Here is an 18,093-nt window from a genome sequence, read left to right as displayed (position 1 = left end):
CATAAGTTGCCTGAGGACCGCCCGAAACAGGCTAGATCCTTCTTCCCTACATGTACCCGCTTCTGGGGCCAACACCGCTATAACCCTAGAGCAAGGGGCGCCTTCCCCAGGGGAAATTCTTCTCGGACCCAGTCTTGGCCGTCGGCCCTTTCCAGATGCAGCTACCCACCGTCCTGTGCCCAAGCCCGCCTCCCAATGAGAATCCGCCGGCCCATCCCTCCGTTCCCAACTTAGGTGGTAGATTGTCCCTGTTCGTGGAGGAATGGGCCAAGATCACGTCGGACCAGTGGGTCCTCTAAACCATAGCAAAGGCTACGCTTTAGAGTTTGTTCGCGACTTGTACATGGTTTCTCCGTGCGGTCAACCAGACTCTTCTCAGGCTCCAGAGGCTGGGGGCCATCTGCCCGGTTCTGGTAGCGGAGCGCGGCACCGGTCAATACTCAATCTACTTCGTGGTCCTGAAGAAGGACGACTCCTTCCGTCCCATCCTGGATCTCAGAGGGTCAACCGGGTCCTCAAAGTGCCCCATTTCTGGATGGAAACCCTTCGGGTGGCGATAGTGGCGGTACATCCCGGAGAATTCTTGGCCTCACTCGATCTGACGGAGGCCTACCTGCATATTCCAATCCGTCCCGAACATCAGCAGTTCCTCCGGTTTCACATCTTGGGTCAGCACTTCCAGTTCAGGGCCCTGCCCTTCGGTCTCGCCACGGCACCACGCATGTTTACCAAGATGGTGGTGGTGGTGGCAGCAGCCCTGCGGAAGGACAGTGTCCTGGTCCATCCGTACTTGGACGATTGGTTAATCCGGGCCAAGTTGGAGACCCTATGCTGCCAGGCGGTGGACTGCGTTCTCGCTCTCCTCTTGTCCCTAGGTTGGATAGTCAACTTCTCCAAGAGCAATCTCCATCCGTCTCAGGTCTTGGAGTTCCTGGAGCTCGCTTCGATACCCGTGTCGGCAAGGTCTTTCTACCGGACTCGAGAGCTTTCAAGTTGATGGATCAGCTCCAGGGCTGCTTCTCCATGCCTCTCCCCACGGCGTGGGATTATCTGCAGGTCTTGGGGACCATGGCTTCCACAATCGACCTGGTCCCTTGGGCGTTTGCACATATGCAACTGTTACAGAGAGCCTTGCTGGCTCATTGGCAGCCGGTATCTGAGCAGTTTCAGATGCAGCTCCCGCTTTCCGACGCTATCATCAGCGAATTACAATGGTGGCTTTCTCTCAAGCATCTTCTCTGTGGAATGTCCCTTCGGACCCCGCAGTGGATGGTATTCATGACGGATGCCAGCCTGTCCGGTTGGGGTGCGGTTTGCCAGTCTCAGACCATGCAAGGGCACTGGTCCCCAGCCCAGTCTTGCTGGCACATCAACCGCCTGGAGACCCGGGCGGTTTGTCTAACACTCAAGGACTTTCTCCCCCTACTTCGGCGACGAGCAGTCCGGGTGCTCTCGGACAATTCTACCACCGTGGCGTGCATCAATCGCCAAGGGGGGGCACCAGGAGTCGACTGGTGGCTCTCGAAGCAAGTCGCCTGCTTGCGTGGGCAGAGCGGCACCTGGACTGCCTCGCGGCCTCCCACATAGCAGGCAATGAGAACGTGCAAGCCGACTTCTTGAGTCGTCAGTGCCTGGACCCCGGCGAGTGGGAGCTGTCCGCCATGTCTCTCGTCAACAGATGGGACTTGATGGCAACTCTGAACAACGCCAAGGCTCCCCGGTTCTTCAGCCGCTGGCAGGAACACTGCACGGAAGGGGTGGATGTCCTAGCCCTTCCGTGGCCGAGAGACGTTCTGCTGTACATGTTCCCTCCATGGCCCCTCAATGGGAAAGTTCTCAGACAGATGGAGCTTCACAGAGTCCCAGTCATTCTTGTAGCTCCCGAGTGGCCTCGCAGACCATAGTTCGTGGATCTAGTCAACCTGGTGTCGGACGGTCCTCTTTGCCTGGCCATCTTCAACACCTTCTCAGTCAAGGTCCTGTATCTTTCGACCAGGCGGATCTCTTCTGTCTTGCAGCTTTGCTTTTGAACGGCGCAGGCTAAGGCGGAGTGGATATGCTGAGGAAGTCATCTCCACCATTTTGCGGGCCCACAAAACTTCTACTTCCCTCACCTATGTCCGGGTCTGGAAGGTTTTCGAGCTGGCCTACATGGAAGCCGGCGTTACGAGATGATCCGCCCCGGTCTCGCTCGTGCTCTCATTCCTCCAGCGAGGTCTCTCTAAGGGTCTCACCTTTGGCTCACTCCGTGTTCAGGTGTCTGCCCTCTGTTCTCTCTTGGGCAGCCTCGACGGTCACGCGGTTGCGTCTCATCCAGATATAATCCGTTTTCTCATAGGGGTCAAAATTTGAAGCCGCTGCTGTGTCCTACTTGTCCCTCGTGGAGTTTGAACTTGGTCCTTCGGGCGCTCTGTCAAGGCTCCCTTTGAGCCCCTTCGCCGTTCCACTCTCAAGGATTTGACGCTGAAGACTGTATTCCTGGTTTCCATTTGCTCCGCCAGACGGGTGTCTGAGCTCCAAGCGTTGTCTTGCCACGAGCCCTTCTTAAGTTTTTCGGATTCCGGGGTCTCTCTCAAGACGGTTCCGGCATTTCTTACTGAAGTTCGTGTCTCCTTTTCATGTCAGTCAGTCAGTCGAGCTCCCAGCGTTCTCTCGTGCGGATATTGCAAGCCCTGGTGGGGATGACCTACGCCGTCTGGATGTGAAACGCATTCTCATGCATTATCTGGAGGTCACTAATGACTTTCAAGTGTCGGATCGTCTCTTTGTGTTATGGAGTGGCCCCAACCTCTAAGACTACGATATCTCGCTGGCTGAAGGAAGCGATATCCTCTGCTTACATATGTCAGGGACGCCCGGTCCCAGAGGGCCTCAAGGCCCATTCCTTGCGTTCACAGGCGGCTTCCTGGGCTGAAAGTCAGTCGGTCTCCCTGCAGGAGATATGCAGGGCAGCTACCTGGAAGTCTCTGCATACTTTTGCTTGACATTACTGCCTTGATGTTCAAGCGCCAGTTTTTGGTTCTTTTGGGTGGCAGGTACTTCAAGCGGGCCTGTCAAGGTCCCACCCTGTCTAGGGAAGCTTTGGTACATCCCATGGTCTGGACTGATCCGGGTACGTACAGGGAAAGGAAAATTAGTTCTTACCTGTTAATTTTCGTTCCTGTAGTACCACGGATCAGTCCAGACGCCCTTCCCTCTCTATCCTGTCCGCTCGAAGATCCTTATGCTATGTATGTCCTCATTGGAGGCACCAGAAGCATCCATGTGATGATTGTGGGCATTCATGCAAGAGTGTCCATACACAGAGTTCATTTATTCACTGTTGTTCCTAGTTCAATATTTTCAGAGTTCTCTTGTGGTTTGCTCGAGTTCTTCTGTTACTTGTTTGTTCCATGGTGTTTCTTTTCTGCTTTGACAATGGTTATACTGAAGGGCTACAGGGTAGGCTCTGTCCTCATATAGGAAACCCTTTCAGTTTTGGTCTGTCTCCACCTGCTGGAAACTAGGCTCAACCCATGGTCTGGACTGATCCGTGGTACTACAGGAACAAAAATTAACAAGTAAGAACTAATTTTCCTATAAGCAGGATTTGCAGTATTGCAACGAGAAATAAAATGAACAGACAAAATGTTCCTTGGACCCTTACTGGCCATCATTGTTTAGCTGTTACTTTTTCTGCGTTCCTCAGGATATCTTCGACCAGCTCTCACGTTCTCTGGCTCCCAGCATCCATGGACATGAGTACATTAAGAAGGCGATCCTCTGCATGCTGCTTGGAGGGGTAGAAAAGATTCTGGAGAACGGGACTCGCATACGGGGGGATATCAACGTCCTCCTGATAGGTACCGTGAGGAGAGAGACCTGGGTCGTTCCGGGAAGCTGCAGTCGCCACATGACTGTGGTTATAGCTGTGTTGGGCCATCTGAGTCTTGAACTTCTTATGGGCAGATCTTCCCTAGAAATTAGGGGCTCCCCATCACAATTGGGTTTTACTCACCTATGTTTTTTCTATCTGTTTAAAAATATCCTCTCAACTGTATTTTGTTCAGAGATAAGTTCTGAACCTGGATGCATGGCCAGCACGCAGGGACGAGTCCTGCATTGTGATTCTGATTAGTGAACTTGTGACCAAGTTAGTGAGGGGATGTAAAGGCTGCCTCTCTGAAAGAAAGCTCATGGACTATAGGTCCCAGGCATGCCAGGTAAAAATTTCCCATCTTAAGCCAGGGACTACCTGTAAATCTCAGAATTACTTAACACATTTGAGAGCCGAAGCCTGAAAAAATGCGCACAAGGGACACACAATAAAAGCTTGATTTGTAACTTAAAGGAAGTCGTTACCTTTTGGAGAAGAGCTTTTTTTCTCTTCACTTTGTTGATTCTCCCCCTTTTAAACCTTTTTATATGCCCTCTGTGGCGGAGGATTACCGGCAGAAAATTGATCTTGCCTCACAGTCGGGCCGATACAGTAATCCATGCGGGAGAGCGGGTGAGCACCCAGGCCACTTTCCTGTGCGCGCAATTCAGAAAGTTAATTTATTTAAATTAGGGCCCGCAGTAAAAAGAGGCGCCAGGGGCACTAACGCGTCCCTAGCGCCTCCTTTTTGACGGAAGCGGCGGCTGTCAGCGAGTTTGACAGCTGACGTGCAATTTTGCCGGTGTCTGTTCTCAAACTCGCTGACAGCCACGGGTTCGGAAACCGGACGCTGGCAAAATTGAGCGTCCGGTTTTCAAGCCGCGGGCCCATTTTAAATTTTTTTTTTTTTTTAATTTTTAACTTTGGGGACCTCCGACTTAATATCGCCATGATATTAAGTCGGAGGGTGCACAGAAAAGCAGTTTTTACTGCTTTTATGTGCACTTCTCCGGAGCCGGCAGAAATTAACACCTACCTTTGGGTAGGTGCTAATTTCTTAAAGTAAAATGTGCGGCTTGGCTGCACATTTTACTTTCTGTATCGCACGGGAATGACTAATAGCGCCCGCAACATGCATTTGCATGTTGCGGGCACTATTAGTCTCGGGGGGGGGGGGGGGGGGGGTGGGGGGGGGTTTGGAAGCGCGTTTTGGATGCGCTATTACCCCTTACTGAATAAAGGGTAAAGCTAGCGCGTCGAAAACGCGCGTCCAAATGCTGGTTAACAGTGCGCTCCGCTGGAGCGCACTGTACTGTATCGGCCTGAGTGAGACTGGTACTTGTTAATATCCCCTTGGTTTTTCCTCTGTGTGTGTGTGTGTGTGCGCCCTTAGGATTCCTGTGGCTGTACGCTCATCTGCTTCTTGTTTCAGGAGACCCATCTGTTGCAAAGTCTCAGTTGTTGCGTTACGTGCTATGCACGGCACCTCGGGCCATCCCCACCACGGGCAGAGGGTCGTCTGGGGTGGGACTTACCGCTGCCGTCACCACGGACCAGGAGACAGGTGAGTAGCAGCGCAGTGCGGACCTTCAGGCTGCTTTCGTTTAATGTGGCACACGGCTTGCTCTTTCTAGTGAGGGCACTTTGTGGCAGCAAGGGGGCTCCTGTCTCACTGTGTCCGTGCTTGGTGGAATATTAAGACTTATGGTGGGCAAGGAGCAGCTACAGGGTTGTTCTGGTGTGTGCACAGTAGTCATGAGCCAAACAGAAGACAGCTTTTTACTTGTCTGCTGCTACATTCTGAATGAAATATAAGCCTCGTGATACTGGTTTCCACCCCTCCCCCCATAATAATATAAATATTTCCTGGAGTTAGGTGATGGGGGCTGATACTTCCCAGTTTACTTGCATGTAAATTTGGGGTGGAGGGGAAGGGCTTAAAGAACAATGAAAAATGTCCCTCCCCTTCTGTAATATCCGCCTGTAAAATGACCCCTAAATTCTGAACATATTTTGATCTAGTTGTTGATGGTACTGTGAATGAATGAATACAAAGTGCTGGTAGTACCGAGAGCCTACACGTGCTTAATATTCAGCCAGAAGGGCGGGAGGCAGGGAGATTCCCAGTGGCACTAAGGAAAGCAGGAAAAGAGAAGGGATCTCTCTGCCATTGGCCCTTATTCTTTAATTATAAACTAAAAAGGAAGGGATCCTGCAACCTCAAGATCATTTTTTCTTCAATTTAAGAATCAGATAGGATGGAGGGAAGGGGCAGACGCAAATGTGCACAAAATACATGTATTCTTGAAGATTGCAAAAAAAAAATTTTTTTTTTGTTAAATGAAAAAGCTGGGAGGCAAGGAGTGAAATGCTTTGGCTGCTGGTGGAGCATTGTTTTCAATATTAGAGTTATGAGGGAGGGTGGCCAAATTTAGGCCTGCCAGTGCAATGCTTAAATTTGGCCTGCAAGGTGGGTGTCAAATGCTGAAAATCGGTGCCAGCTGTTTAACTTTCTCCCCTGCCCCACCCAGAATTTAACTGGCTAAATTTAGCTGCCTAGAGGAATTTAGGGGCTAAATGTATCCAGTTAGCACTGCCAGTTTCCAGAGGTATTGTTATAATATGCTAAGTCCTTACTTAGCCATATAGACCCCTTTTAAATATTGACCTTATCTACTGCTGGTCCTCTCTTGCCAGAGATGGTGAAGGAGTGGCTTACTGGTTAGAGCAGCAGGCTGATAAGCAGGAAAGCCAAGGCTCAAATCCCACTTCTCTCACTGATGATCCTTGGGCAAGTTACCTTGCCCTCCATTACCTCAGGTACCAACTTAGATGTGAGCCCTCTGGGACAGGGACCTACCAACTCTACCTGAATTTGTTACTCGCCTTGAGCTTGGGTTTGAAAAAGACAAGTAATTTAAATCTAAATCCAGCTGTGGGTGGCCTGGGCGATCTATTCACTTCTATCTGTTTCTCAGGGGAGCGGCGCTTGGAGGCAGGAGCCATGGTGCTGGCTGACCGAGGTGTAGTCTGCATCGATGAGTTTGATAAGATGTCAGATATGGACCGCACAGCCATCCACGAGGTCATGGAGCAAGGGCGTGTCACTATAGCCAAAGCCGGAATCCATGCCAGGCTGAATGCCCGCTGCAGCGTGCTTGCAGCCGCCAATCCTGTCTATGGAAGGGTGAGTGGTGCAGGGCCCAGCACAGGCAGCTCTTGGTGTAGTCCACCATGTGGAATAGGACTGGCAGAATTTGTGTACAGCAGTAAACACCTTTGGGCATCTGATTAAGAAGATCAGCTCTTAGCATGGCGGCTGGATCTGTTCCTTCACAGCCTGTCAGGACCTGGTTTAAAATCTTTGTTGTGGAAACAGGTCCCCCAGAGAGGGGAAAAACACACAGAATGTGTCAGTCCATCGGTGACATGTCTCAGCTATACAAGAACTCAAATGTTTATGGTGAAGGTCTTTGTATCGGTTCTCTTGATAGTAGCATTGACCTTGGTCATGGGCATCAGGTCCCTCTTTGTATGTGACTGCTCCTGTGTCATGCTGCTGGTTCATGTTGGGTCCATGAGGGTGTTGTTATGCCGAGGAGACCTCTGACCGTGCAAGTTCTCCATAGCCAGGTACGGTTAGCTGTGAGACACCTCTGTGAGACACCTCTTCCCCCCCCCCCCCCCCCCCCTTGGAGCACAGGTCGTGGTGATGGTGGTGCACCCTAGCGTAATATGAAGTCGGTGTGCTGCTGAGACAGTCCATGTGTTAAACCAAGGTCATGTCTGCTCTGGGCTCTTCATGTGAGTGGGGCTGTTAATTATCGGTGTCCTGGTTAGGTTCAGCATGCTGGACTCTACAGCCTGTGCCAGAAATTTCCCTTCGGGAGGATCAAACTAGGCCTGGAGCAGGGCAGGGATTTCTCTATCAGATAAATTTGGTTCCTTCTCCATCTCCCCCCTCCCCCGTCTTTGAACAAAAGTGTTCTGCGGAAGGGATACATGTTGGAATGTTTCTCTGATTTTTATCATTTAAACCCGCATTGTGACGCCAGACGAAATGGTCCCGCTGCTTGTTTATGGGATGGGCAATTTTTCAGAGGCATTTATCTGAGTAAATTGGCCCGGATGAAAGTACGAACTGACTTCCCACACTGCGGGTACTTGTGGACAGGTTAAAACTTGGGGCATGTTTAGATCAGGGAAGGGAAACTGCATTCAGGTCTTCATTGAATTTGTTAGTAAAGGCGCTTTTTAAAATTAATAATGGTAAACAATGAAGAATAAAACAAAAGGACCCTGCCAAAGAAAAGTTGAAATGAGATTTCCTGTTTGTACCCCAGATCAGTCCAGACAAGTGGGTTTTGCATCCCTACCAGCAGATGGAGGCAGAGAACTAAAAATGTTGAGGCACTGCTACATAACCAGGAGCGCCACCTGCAGTCCCTCAGTATTTCTCCAGCAGATGGTAGGGGTTCAAACCTGCAGTTAAGAAAAAAAGAAAGAAGGGACAGAAGAAGAGAAGTTAGAAGATGCTCCCTGAGGTGTTAGGTTCCTTCGTGGGCCATCCCTTAGGTTGAGTCGGGCCTCAGATTTCATTTTCAAATGTTCTTACTTATCCAGAAGTCCAGTCCAAATGGATTGGTTTTTCTCCCTTACCAAAAGATGGAGATAGAATAAAAGCTTCACTGTACTATTGGTAATTAAGGCACTGTGCCACTTGCAGTTTCTCCAGTAGATGATAAAGGAATCCATCCTGCAGTTTGATTGTTTGTAGGAAAATTACTCCCAGGGGTATTAGGTTTTGGGCCATCTTTCTGGGTGAGTAGGAGGATCAGTGGCCCTTAAGCTTGTACCCAGTCAGCATAGAAGGTTTGATAGTCGGTGGTGCTGGCTTCCTCATTCAAAATCCTTTTTCTCCCTTTCTGCCAAGATCCCTTTTTCTGCTTTCCTAGAAAAGTTCAGTAAAGAGATTTTTTTTTTTTTTTTTTTTAAACTTCTTAAAAGGAACTTCCTAGCGTGTAGCCAGATGGACTCAGGATCAATGGGTTATGTGCTCCCCTATCAGCAGATGGGAGACTGAGTCAGATTTCAAAGCTGACGTCACCCTAGATACACCCCTCCAGTGACCTCAGCCCTTCAGTATTTCTCCATCTCCAGCAGATGGACGTACCTCTCCCCATGGGGATTGCTGTATTTTTTGGAAGGAGAAATTCTACATTTAAATTGGAATACCTAAAGGTCCCTCCTCCAGTTGAGAATTCCTGAGGCAATTTCTGAGATCCCTCAAAGATGTGCCTTGGTCCGGTAGCCAGATCCCCGTGTGGAATTTGCTGCTTCAGCAGCTGAAAGGCAGCAGGCGCAGGAAGTCGAGTGTGGCAATGATGATCAAAGCCAGCTGTGTACTCAGCCAGTAAGCACTGAGCCCAGGTAAGTGAAAAAAGAAAGAAGAAGATTTACCTCCCGATTCAGAAACATTTGGAGGAGTTTCGGTAAGACTTCCTCCGGTCTCCTTGCTTGGTGTGCTGTACCGACATCGTTCCCAATCCCATTAGGGTAAGGGGAAGTGGGCTTCCAAGCGGGTTGAATGGCCCTCCGGTGGGCTAGGCTCCGCTTTAGGCTTGGTCGGCACACTGCGTGGTAGGCTGCGGTGGCACCATCTTGTGCACTTCTTTGTGCGTGCCATATTGCCCTCCATAGAACGCCGGTATGCGCAGTGTATTGGTTCTGCGTACTCATTGTGTGCATAACGTCACACGCGTACATACGTGCACAGCCTACTAAGCGCAGAATACAGGTACTGCTAGGCGCACGGGTGGTGTGTGCACCTCGCCGTTTCTCTAAGCGAACATCTATCCTAGTGGAGGGAAGAGCGGTCTTAAAGGATGCACACAATAGATGAATGGAGTCCATCCTTAAACAGGCCTTTGAACACAGTAGCAATGACCTTACAGATTGCTTCTTGTAGTGTCCTGGTAGCTTGTTCGTGCCTATTCCTCTCTCAGGAGGTGTATGACTTGGTAAATTCCAGAGCGGTTGTGGAACCTGCCCACCGCCTTTTTAGCTGATGTGGGCTCGGATCTAGTCTGAACTTCGGCCAGAGGAGTGGCCTCAGTGGTGGTGGCTGCGGAATTGATCAGCAGAGGCAAATGCCAAGGCAAATCTTACAAAGATGCCCTTTTAAAGGATCACTCCTTTTCGGAAGTGAATTGGAAAAGCTAGCTAGTAAATGGGGTGAATCTCCAATTCCCTGTATGTATCCGGATCAGTGCGGGAACAGAAGCCATTTTGTCTTCATTTCGCGTGGTGACGCAAGCAGCGATGGGGGGAGGGGAATCTCCTCCTCTTTCCCCACAGCATACTGCCCCCGAGGAGGGTGGCTCAGGCGATGCAAATGTTGGGGTGGCGGAGGAGAGCCCCAAGAGGGCCTCAGACTCCTCATCATCCTTTTCCTAAGATTTCATCCTGCTGCATAGAGCTTTCAAGGCCAGAAGGGTTAGCTAGGAAGCACTCAGGGGGCAGCGGTCGCTCCTGCGCAGTTCCGTCTTCGGGAAAATTGGGAACTCAGCCTGTTAAGTGAACAAGATCTTCGGAAGGCACGGGGGCTCCAAAACCTAAGCTCCTCCTCAGAACCAGCTCCTCCTGTCCATGGCAGGATTCTTCCTCTGAGGCCTCTGAGCTGGAGGATCTAGAGCCAGGGGCACGGCCTCCTCAGGGCGCAGCTGTAGAGGAGGTCCAGAGTCTTTCTTCCAATCCCGGCTCCCACGTGGTGGAAGGTGTTGATCCTAAGGTGGTCCGTCTCTTTCGGAAGGACAGCTTGGCCTTCTTACCCTATATAGTTTTGGTTTGGGGTCTGAGTATGGCTTTCAGGAACTTCTTGGTGAAGGGGTGTCAGGCCTCCTTTCTGGTTCACTGATGTTTGTTTTCTTCCTCCTACTCGTTTTGGAGAAGCTGGTTTAGCTTTGTTACAGGATTACTGAAAGACTGCAGGTGGCACAGTGCCTTAAGTTACCAGTAGTGAAGCTTTTATTCTCTGCAACTGCTGATAGGGGTGAAAAAACCCCATCCTTCTGGACTGGTTAAGTTAGGACTCAAAGAAAGAAAATTAGCATGTTTGACTGACAACACAAATAGCAGGTGCAAATGTACACACATGATATAGATGGGTACTTTTAAGGCTGTGTATTTTCATAGGAAATTAGTTGGGTAGTTTCCCTTTTTAAAATGAGCTGCCAGGTAAGCACATACAAAAGTCCACGTGGACATTTAGTTAGCCGCCCTACTCAGAATTATTTCTAACGCTCCAGCAGTTAAGCTGCTGCTAATATTTCCAAACTGATATTGATCCATTCTTCAGTTGCCACCTGAAGGCTTCTGCTGTGGGAATTCCCATCACAGTACACTTTCCTAGCTGTAAATGCTTCTTTCCTGCAGATTTGCAGTCTCATCTGGGGAAGGAACCACTGTGGTCTCACAAGCTCATCACCTACATTTTCTCTCTAATTCTTATCTTGGACCAATAAGATTTCACCACCAGGGGGCACTCCAGTTTTCTGCAGGTTCAGCGTGACTACTGGAACTGTGCATTAATCTCTCTTGCCAAACGAGTACATTTTATTTGGTAGTAACAAGTCAAAGACAAGGCTGTTGCTCCAGGTTAATGCCCTGAGTGTGGTTGAATAATTTGTTCTAGTCCAAGCCGGGTTGGTTCAGTATTGGCATGTCTGTACCTCGGCACTCCTTGGTGGTGGTAACAGTAGGAGTGGCTAAGCAGGAGGAGGAGTTAGAAGCTTTAATCACTAGTGTCTTTGGATTGAAATGAGTCAGAACAGTAAAGGGGGATCTTAATGTTTTTCCTAATACAGATGCAAGCAGAAATTATTTTAGAGAAATAAAAGCAAAATGATAGCTAATAGTGGTGTCATGACCTTTGGTGCTGAGTGATGTATTTAATTTTTTTTGTGACTCCTCTCCTCCCAGTATGACCAGTATAAGACTCCCATGGAGAACATTGGGTTGCAGGACTCCTTGCTGTCTCGCTTTGACCTGCTCTTCATCGTGCTGGATCAGATGGACCCAGAGCAAGACCGGGAGATCTCTGACCACGTCTTGCGGATGCACCGATTCCGTGCTGCTGGGGAGCAGGATGGCGATGGTGAGCTCATTCCTCTTCACCCCTCCCCCACCCTTTATTGGTTGGTGAAGTCTCTTATGCTGACCTGTTGCTTCCTCACCTCTCTTCTTCATCATATGCATTGCGGCAATCACATTACCCTCCATTCCAGACATATTGGTATTTTGGGTCCTGGCCTACATTGTCATGAAAAGCCTGTCTAGCTACAGACAGTTGGTAGCCCTGGGGATTGTGGGAACTAGGGAAAAGGCGGGAGTAGGAGGCTTGTTTTCTGCGCAAAAGCAGGAATAGGTTTCCTAGAAGCCCTCTTTCTTTGTAATTTTTCTGAACTCATTCAGCAAGGTAATGTTCAAATAGTAACAGGTTGCCAGGTGATAGTTTAGTTTAAAAAGAAAAGTCTATAAAAATAATTTCTTGTAAGTAAAAATGTCATGAGTGACTCTTCTGTAACATAGGTTTAGGCTCTGCGAAGCAGTCGTGGAATAAGCCCTTTCAAGGCCACCGGCTTGGCAGAAGCAGGATGCCCCAAGGAAAGGTAGCAGCAAAATCTTCCCAATGAGGCAATGCCGGTCCACTCCTATGTTCCGTTAATAGGAGACCGGTTGGCTCTTTTTTACGAGGAGTGGGCCAAAATTACTTCCGACCAGTGGGTCTTAGACATTGTAAGCCACGACTACGCTTTAGAATTTGCTCGGCCTCTCAGAGATCGTTTCCTCGCCTCCCTGTGCTCTTATGAACTGAAGAAGCTGGTGGTGCAAGCCACCGTACATTGCCTCTATGATCTGGGGACCGTTGTGCCGGTGCCACTGGCAGTGCGAAGGACAGGCAAGTATTCAATCTACTTCATAGTGCCAAAAAAGGAGGGCACGTTCCGGCTCATTCTCAACTTGAAGGTAAACAAGGTACTCTGGGTCCCGCGTTTTCCCATGGAAGACCTTGCGGTCAGTAATTGCAGTGGTTAACAAGGGAGGGTACCTGGCGTCCTTGGACTTGACAGAGGCTTACTTGCACATAGGAATTTGGCTCGACCACCAAAGGTTCCTGAGGTTCATGATCCTAGGGGAACATTATCAGTTTTGCGCCCTACCCTTCGGCCTCGTAACTGTGCCCAGGACTTTCACCTAGGTGATGGTGGCGCAGCGGCTCTCCAGATGGAGGGAATGCTGGTGCACCCTTATCTGAACAACTGGCTAATTCGAGCAGAGACTCTCTGTCAGGAGGCGGTCGATCGTGTCCTACGTCTCCTGCGATCTTTGGGGTGGATAGTCAATTGGCCCAAGAGTCACCTTGTCCCCTCCTAGACCCTGGAGTTCTTAGCAGCTGTGTTCGACATGCGGTTGGGCAAGGTGTCCCTCACCGTGGAGCGGATTCAGAAGTTGCAATCTCAGGTTCGCTCGTTGCTGACAGTCTGTATACCCAGGGTCTGGGATTACCTGCAAGTCCTTGGATCAATGACTTCCACCCTGGAACTAGTTCAACAGGTCTTTGTGCATATGATACCTCGTCAATCAGCTTTGCTTTCCGGATGAGATCCACTCTCCAAGCGCAGGTCCAGCTACTGCTCCCTCTTACAGAGTCTGCACGGGTGGCTCCTCCCAGACAAGCTTCACCGGGGGATGGACCTGGACGTCCCCTCTTGGACAGTGGTAACGACGGATGCGAGCATTTCCTTTTTTTTTTTTTTTTTAAATTTATGCATTTTCACATTACAAATAAGGATTTAAACTCATGAATACAGAGTATTCTTATCAAGGTAAATAGTAAACATTTAAGGTTGTCTTAGTATTCATAGTTAATTGAAAAAGGTAGTAGTAATATTATCACATGAAGAGTACGTAAAGGAGCACATCAAGAAAAAATAGTAGATTGAACCCTACTATATGAACAATTGAAATACTTGAGACTACCAACAGACATTATTTCTTTTAAGCCACAAGATCTACTGCCGCATTTTCTTGGGGTCTAGAATCTAAAAATATTCGTAACTGTGAAACCTCAAAAAATACATTTTTCTGTTGTATTTCCATCTCACATTTGCAGGGGAATTTCAACAGCATTTTCCCTCCTTTTCTTTCTACCTCTGCTCTTAAATCTAGGAATTTTCTTCTTCTATCCTGAGTTTGTTTGGATAAATCTGGATAAATCCAAATTCTACAACCATGAAATAAATTCATTCTATTCCTCATATATGATCTAAACACATTATCTCTGTCTATAGCAAAAGAAAATGATACATGTAATACAGACCTAGTAGATATAACTGTGTCTATAGTTGACTATCACTCCTGTTAGGAATTAGGATTCTGCTGTAATACTAATCCTTTCGGGTCAACATAATACATTTTAGAAGTGGTAGGAATAGCTTGTTGTGGGATTTTCAAAATTTCCAACAAGTATTCTTTAAACATATCATAAGGGGAGATTAGATTATGTTTTGGGAAATGTAATATTCTTAAATTCAAATATTGAAACGAATTTTCCAAAATTTCCAGCTTTTTATCATAAACTATTTCTGCTCTAGCAAACTTTTGCTGCCACACTTCTAAATTTTCAAACCTCTTCTTTACACGTTCAGATTGTAAATTAAATTTAGACATCTCTGATTCTATTTTATTGAACCGCAGATTAGAGTCCGTAGTTATCTTCGTCAAATTTAAAACAGCGACTTCTAATGCTTTGATGGCATCCCATAGAATTTCCATTGTTATTGAGGATGGTTTTTCCAAATGTAAAGATAATTTCACTGATGTTCCAGAGTCTAGCTCGCCAAATGCGGCAGATGCTCCTTCCCCTTGCCGCTGATTATCAGACTATAATCTTAAAAAAATCTGTGGAAATCTGTAGTGGAGGAGGAGGAGTACTTGGGGCACAGGGACTTAAAAGTTGTTTCTGCCAGGGAGGCAGGTATTTGCTCCATATCACTGCCTCCAGCGGCCCGTTCCACCGGTTCTATACCCATTGCAGGGGCAAAGAAAGCTGGAATCAGAGGTTGGGAGGCATTCAGTACAGGGGACGACGTGGACATCTCCCTGATTCTTGCCTTACACTTGGTATGAGGCATTAATATGGAGGAAATTAATAAAAAGTTTACCTCGGATGTACGTTCCTTTGACCCAACTTCTCAGATATAATATATTTTTCTTCATGCAATGGAGGCGGGTGGAGGAATCGAAATTAATTTTAGTTACTCACTTTTTAGGAATTTATATCCTTCTCTTGTTTTGTGGCTTCCTGCGGGACTAAGCCGCGCGCCCCTTTGGTGCACGTGGCTTCAGCGCTGGCGTTGATCTTTATGCGCCTCGTTGGTCCCTCCTCCTGACGTCAGGTACCCGGAAGTGTCTCACAGCTATTCTCTCGGTGCAAAATCACCTGAAAATTTCTCAGTCCACTACGTTCAAGGAAAGTGAGTTCAGGAAATGTAGGTACTCAAATAATTCGCAAGCAGTCTTTCCTCCACCTCCACCTCGCGAGCATTTCCAGTTGGGGTGCGGTCTGTTAGGACAGATCGGTGCAGGGCCATTGGTCCGTGGTGGAGACCTCATGGTCCATCAACCGGTGGGAGACCAGAGCCGTGCACCTTGTTCTTCAGGCTCTTCTCCCCTTGGTGCAAGGGAGATCAGTACGGATTCTGTGTGACAATGCGACGGCAGTGGCTTACATAAATCGCCAAGGGGGCACCAAGAGCTGACTAGTCGCCCTGGAAGTCCAGGAGCTAATCCACTGGGCAGAACTACATCTAGAGAGGATCGCAGCTTCACACATCGCAGGCAAGGAGAACGTTCAGGTGGACTTCCTGAGCCATCACCAGCTGGATCCCAGAGAGAGGGAGCTGTCGGAGGCAGCTTTCCTACTCATCTGCCGCAGGTGGGCCACACAGTGCATGGATCTCATGGCGACATTCCACAACACCAAGGCTCTGAGATTCTTCAGCTGACGTCGGGAGCCAGGAGCAGAAGGGGTGGACATCCTAGTTCTCCCTTGGCTGTCGGATGTGCTCCTGTACATTTTTCCTTCATGGCCCTTGATCGGCAAGGTATTAAACCACATAGAGCTTCATCCAAGCATTGTAATTCTGGTGGCTCCGGAGTGGCTGAGACGGCCCTGATTCGCGGATCTTGTCAACCTGGTGGCAGACGGGCCCTTGCGGTTTTACCGGATGCCACAGCTACAGTGTCAGGGCCCCGTTTGTTTAGAAAGGGCGGATCGCTTTTTTCCTAGCAGCCTAGCTTTTGAGAGGGAACGTTTGAAGAATAAGGGATATTCGGATGCAGTTGTAACCACTCTCTTGCAGCCCAGGAAGACCTCCTCTTCCTTGGCATATGTCAGGGCGTGGTGCACGGAGCGCAAAGTGGTGCCTATCAAGGCCACGGTGGCGGATGTTTTGGCCTTTTTACAGGAAAGGTTTGTCCTTTTAATTCTCTGAGGGTTCAGGTGGCGGCCCTTTGCTGTCTGCTGTAAAGCTTAGCAGCAAGGTGTGGGGGGTTGCCCTGTTGGCACATCTGGACGTGGTGCATTTTCTTCAGGGGGTAAAGCATTTGCGTCCTCCGGTCCAGAATCCCTTTCCCTCGTGGATCCTTAATGTGATCCTGAAGGCAATGTGTGCTCCCCTGTTTGTACCGCGGACGCAGACAATGTTAAAGGACCTTACTTTGAAAGTGATTTTCTTGGTGGCTATCTCTTCTGCTAGGAGGGGATTGGAGCTCCAAGCCTTGTCGTGTAGGGGAAACCTTCTTGCTGATCACAAATTCAGGAGAGTCCTTGAGAACAGTTCCCTCCTTTCTTCCTAAGGTGGTGTCATCTTTTCATCTGAATCAGTTGGTGGAGCTCCCTTCCCGGATTTGAATTCTTCCTCTCCTCTTGCTAAGGATTTACGGAAATTGGATGTCAGGCGGGCTCTGTTGCGTACTTAGGGGTGACTAATAGTTTCCGCCTCTCAGATCATCTTTTTGTCTTGTGGAGCGGCCCCAGGAGGGGGCACAAGACCTCTAGGGCCACCATTGTGCGCTTGTTGAAGGAAGCTATTAGCTCTGCCTACATTGTTCAGGCCGTCTGGTCCCGGTCGGTCTTCGGGCACATTCTGCCCATTCACAAGCAGCCTCTTGGGCCGAGTGTCAGCAGGTTTCACCCCAGGAGATTTGTAGAGCTGTGACGTGGAAATCTTTGCACGCATTCACGAGACATTACTATTTGGATGTCCAGGCCCCAGATTCTGAGGGTTTTGGGGGAAATGTGCTTCGAGTGGGACTCTCAGGGTCCCATCCCATGTAGGGAGGCTGGATACATCCCAACAATCTGGACTGATCCTGGTACGTACAAGGAAAGAAAAACTGGTTCTTACCTGCTAATTTTCGTTACTGCTGTACCACGGATCAATTCAGAGGCCCGCCCAATTCAGACTAGAGTGTTTGGAGAGTCCCTTGAACAGTTCTTCTTTACCAGGAGGATATACTCAGGTCAAGTCCTGCGCAGGATGAGTGTGTGGGCATGATTTTTATTATTATTATTATTATTTTTTTTTTTTTTTTTAAGGTTCCTTATCCCTCTGCTCAGGGGAAAAAACAGTTTCTCATAATTGTTGATGTTCATTGTCTTTTTAATGAGTTCCTTCTTATATGGCTTGGGTACAGTTCAATAAGGACAGACTGCAGGTGGCACCTCAGGGTATAGGGCAGTGTCAGTCAAAAACTTCTCTGACTCCATCTGCTGGACGGGAGGCAAAACCCAAGAGTCTGGACTGATCCGTGGTACTAAAGAATGAAAATTAGCAGGTAAGAACCAATTTTCCTGTCTTCCTCCGTGTAGCTGGATTTGGGGTTATTTAAAATCCTGGATAGAATGTTTGAGGATTTTTTAAGACTTGGTTATGTTGCTGCTGTTTAGTCCACATGATTTTGGCCTGAGTTGAAGTAGTTATTCCATAAGGAGTTCCAATCCTGCTCACCTGCTAATGTATGACCAAGTCACTCTCCCCTGTTCATTCTCCTAACAGGCCGATACAGTAGAGTGCGCGCCGGCGGAGCGCACTGTTAACCCGTGGTTGGACGCGTGTTTTCGACGCGTTAGCTTTACCCCTTATTCAGTAAGGGGTAATAGCGCATCGAAA

The 18,093-nt window shown here is 48.6% G+C and overlaps 1 protein-coding gene across 1 annotated transcript in view; it reads left to right on the top strand.

Annotated features, from left to right (window-relative positions):
- The window catches only part of MCM3 (minichromosome maintenance complex component 3), an 88,644-nt gene that overhangs the window by 38,472 nt on the left and 32,079 nt on the right, over positions 1 to 18,093 (top strand). The window contains exons 7-10 of the mRNA XM_029596118.1: positions 3,689 to 3,842; positions 5,289 to 5,420; positions 6,835 to 7,043; positions 11,837 to 12,011. Coding sequence (XP_029451978.1) covers positions 3,689 to 3,842; positions 5,289 to 5,420; positions 6,835 to 7,043; positions 11,837 to 12,011 — 670 coding nt within the window. The remainder of the gene's footprint in view (positions 1 to 3,688; positions 3,843 to 5,288; positions 5,421 to 6,834; positions 7,044 to 11,836; positions 12,012 to 18,093) is intronic.

Source organism: Rhinatrema bivittatum, chromosome 3 (genome assembly GCF_901001135.1).
Source record: "Rhinatrema bivittatum chromosome 3, aRhiBiv1.1, whole genome shotgun sequence".
In the NCBI taxonomy this organism is placed as follows: Eukaryota; Metazoa; Chordata; class Amphibia; order Gymnophiona; family Rhinatrematidae; genus Rhinatrema; species Rhinatrema bivittatum.
The sequence above is the reverse complement of the archived record's forward strand: the minus strand, read 5'-3'. Positions and strand labels throughout refer to the sequence as shown.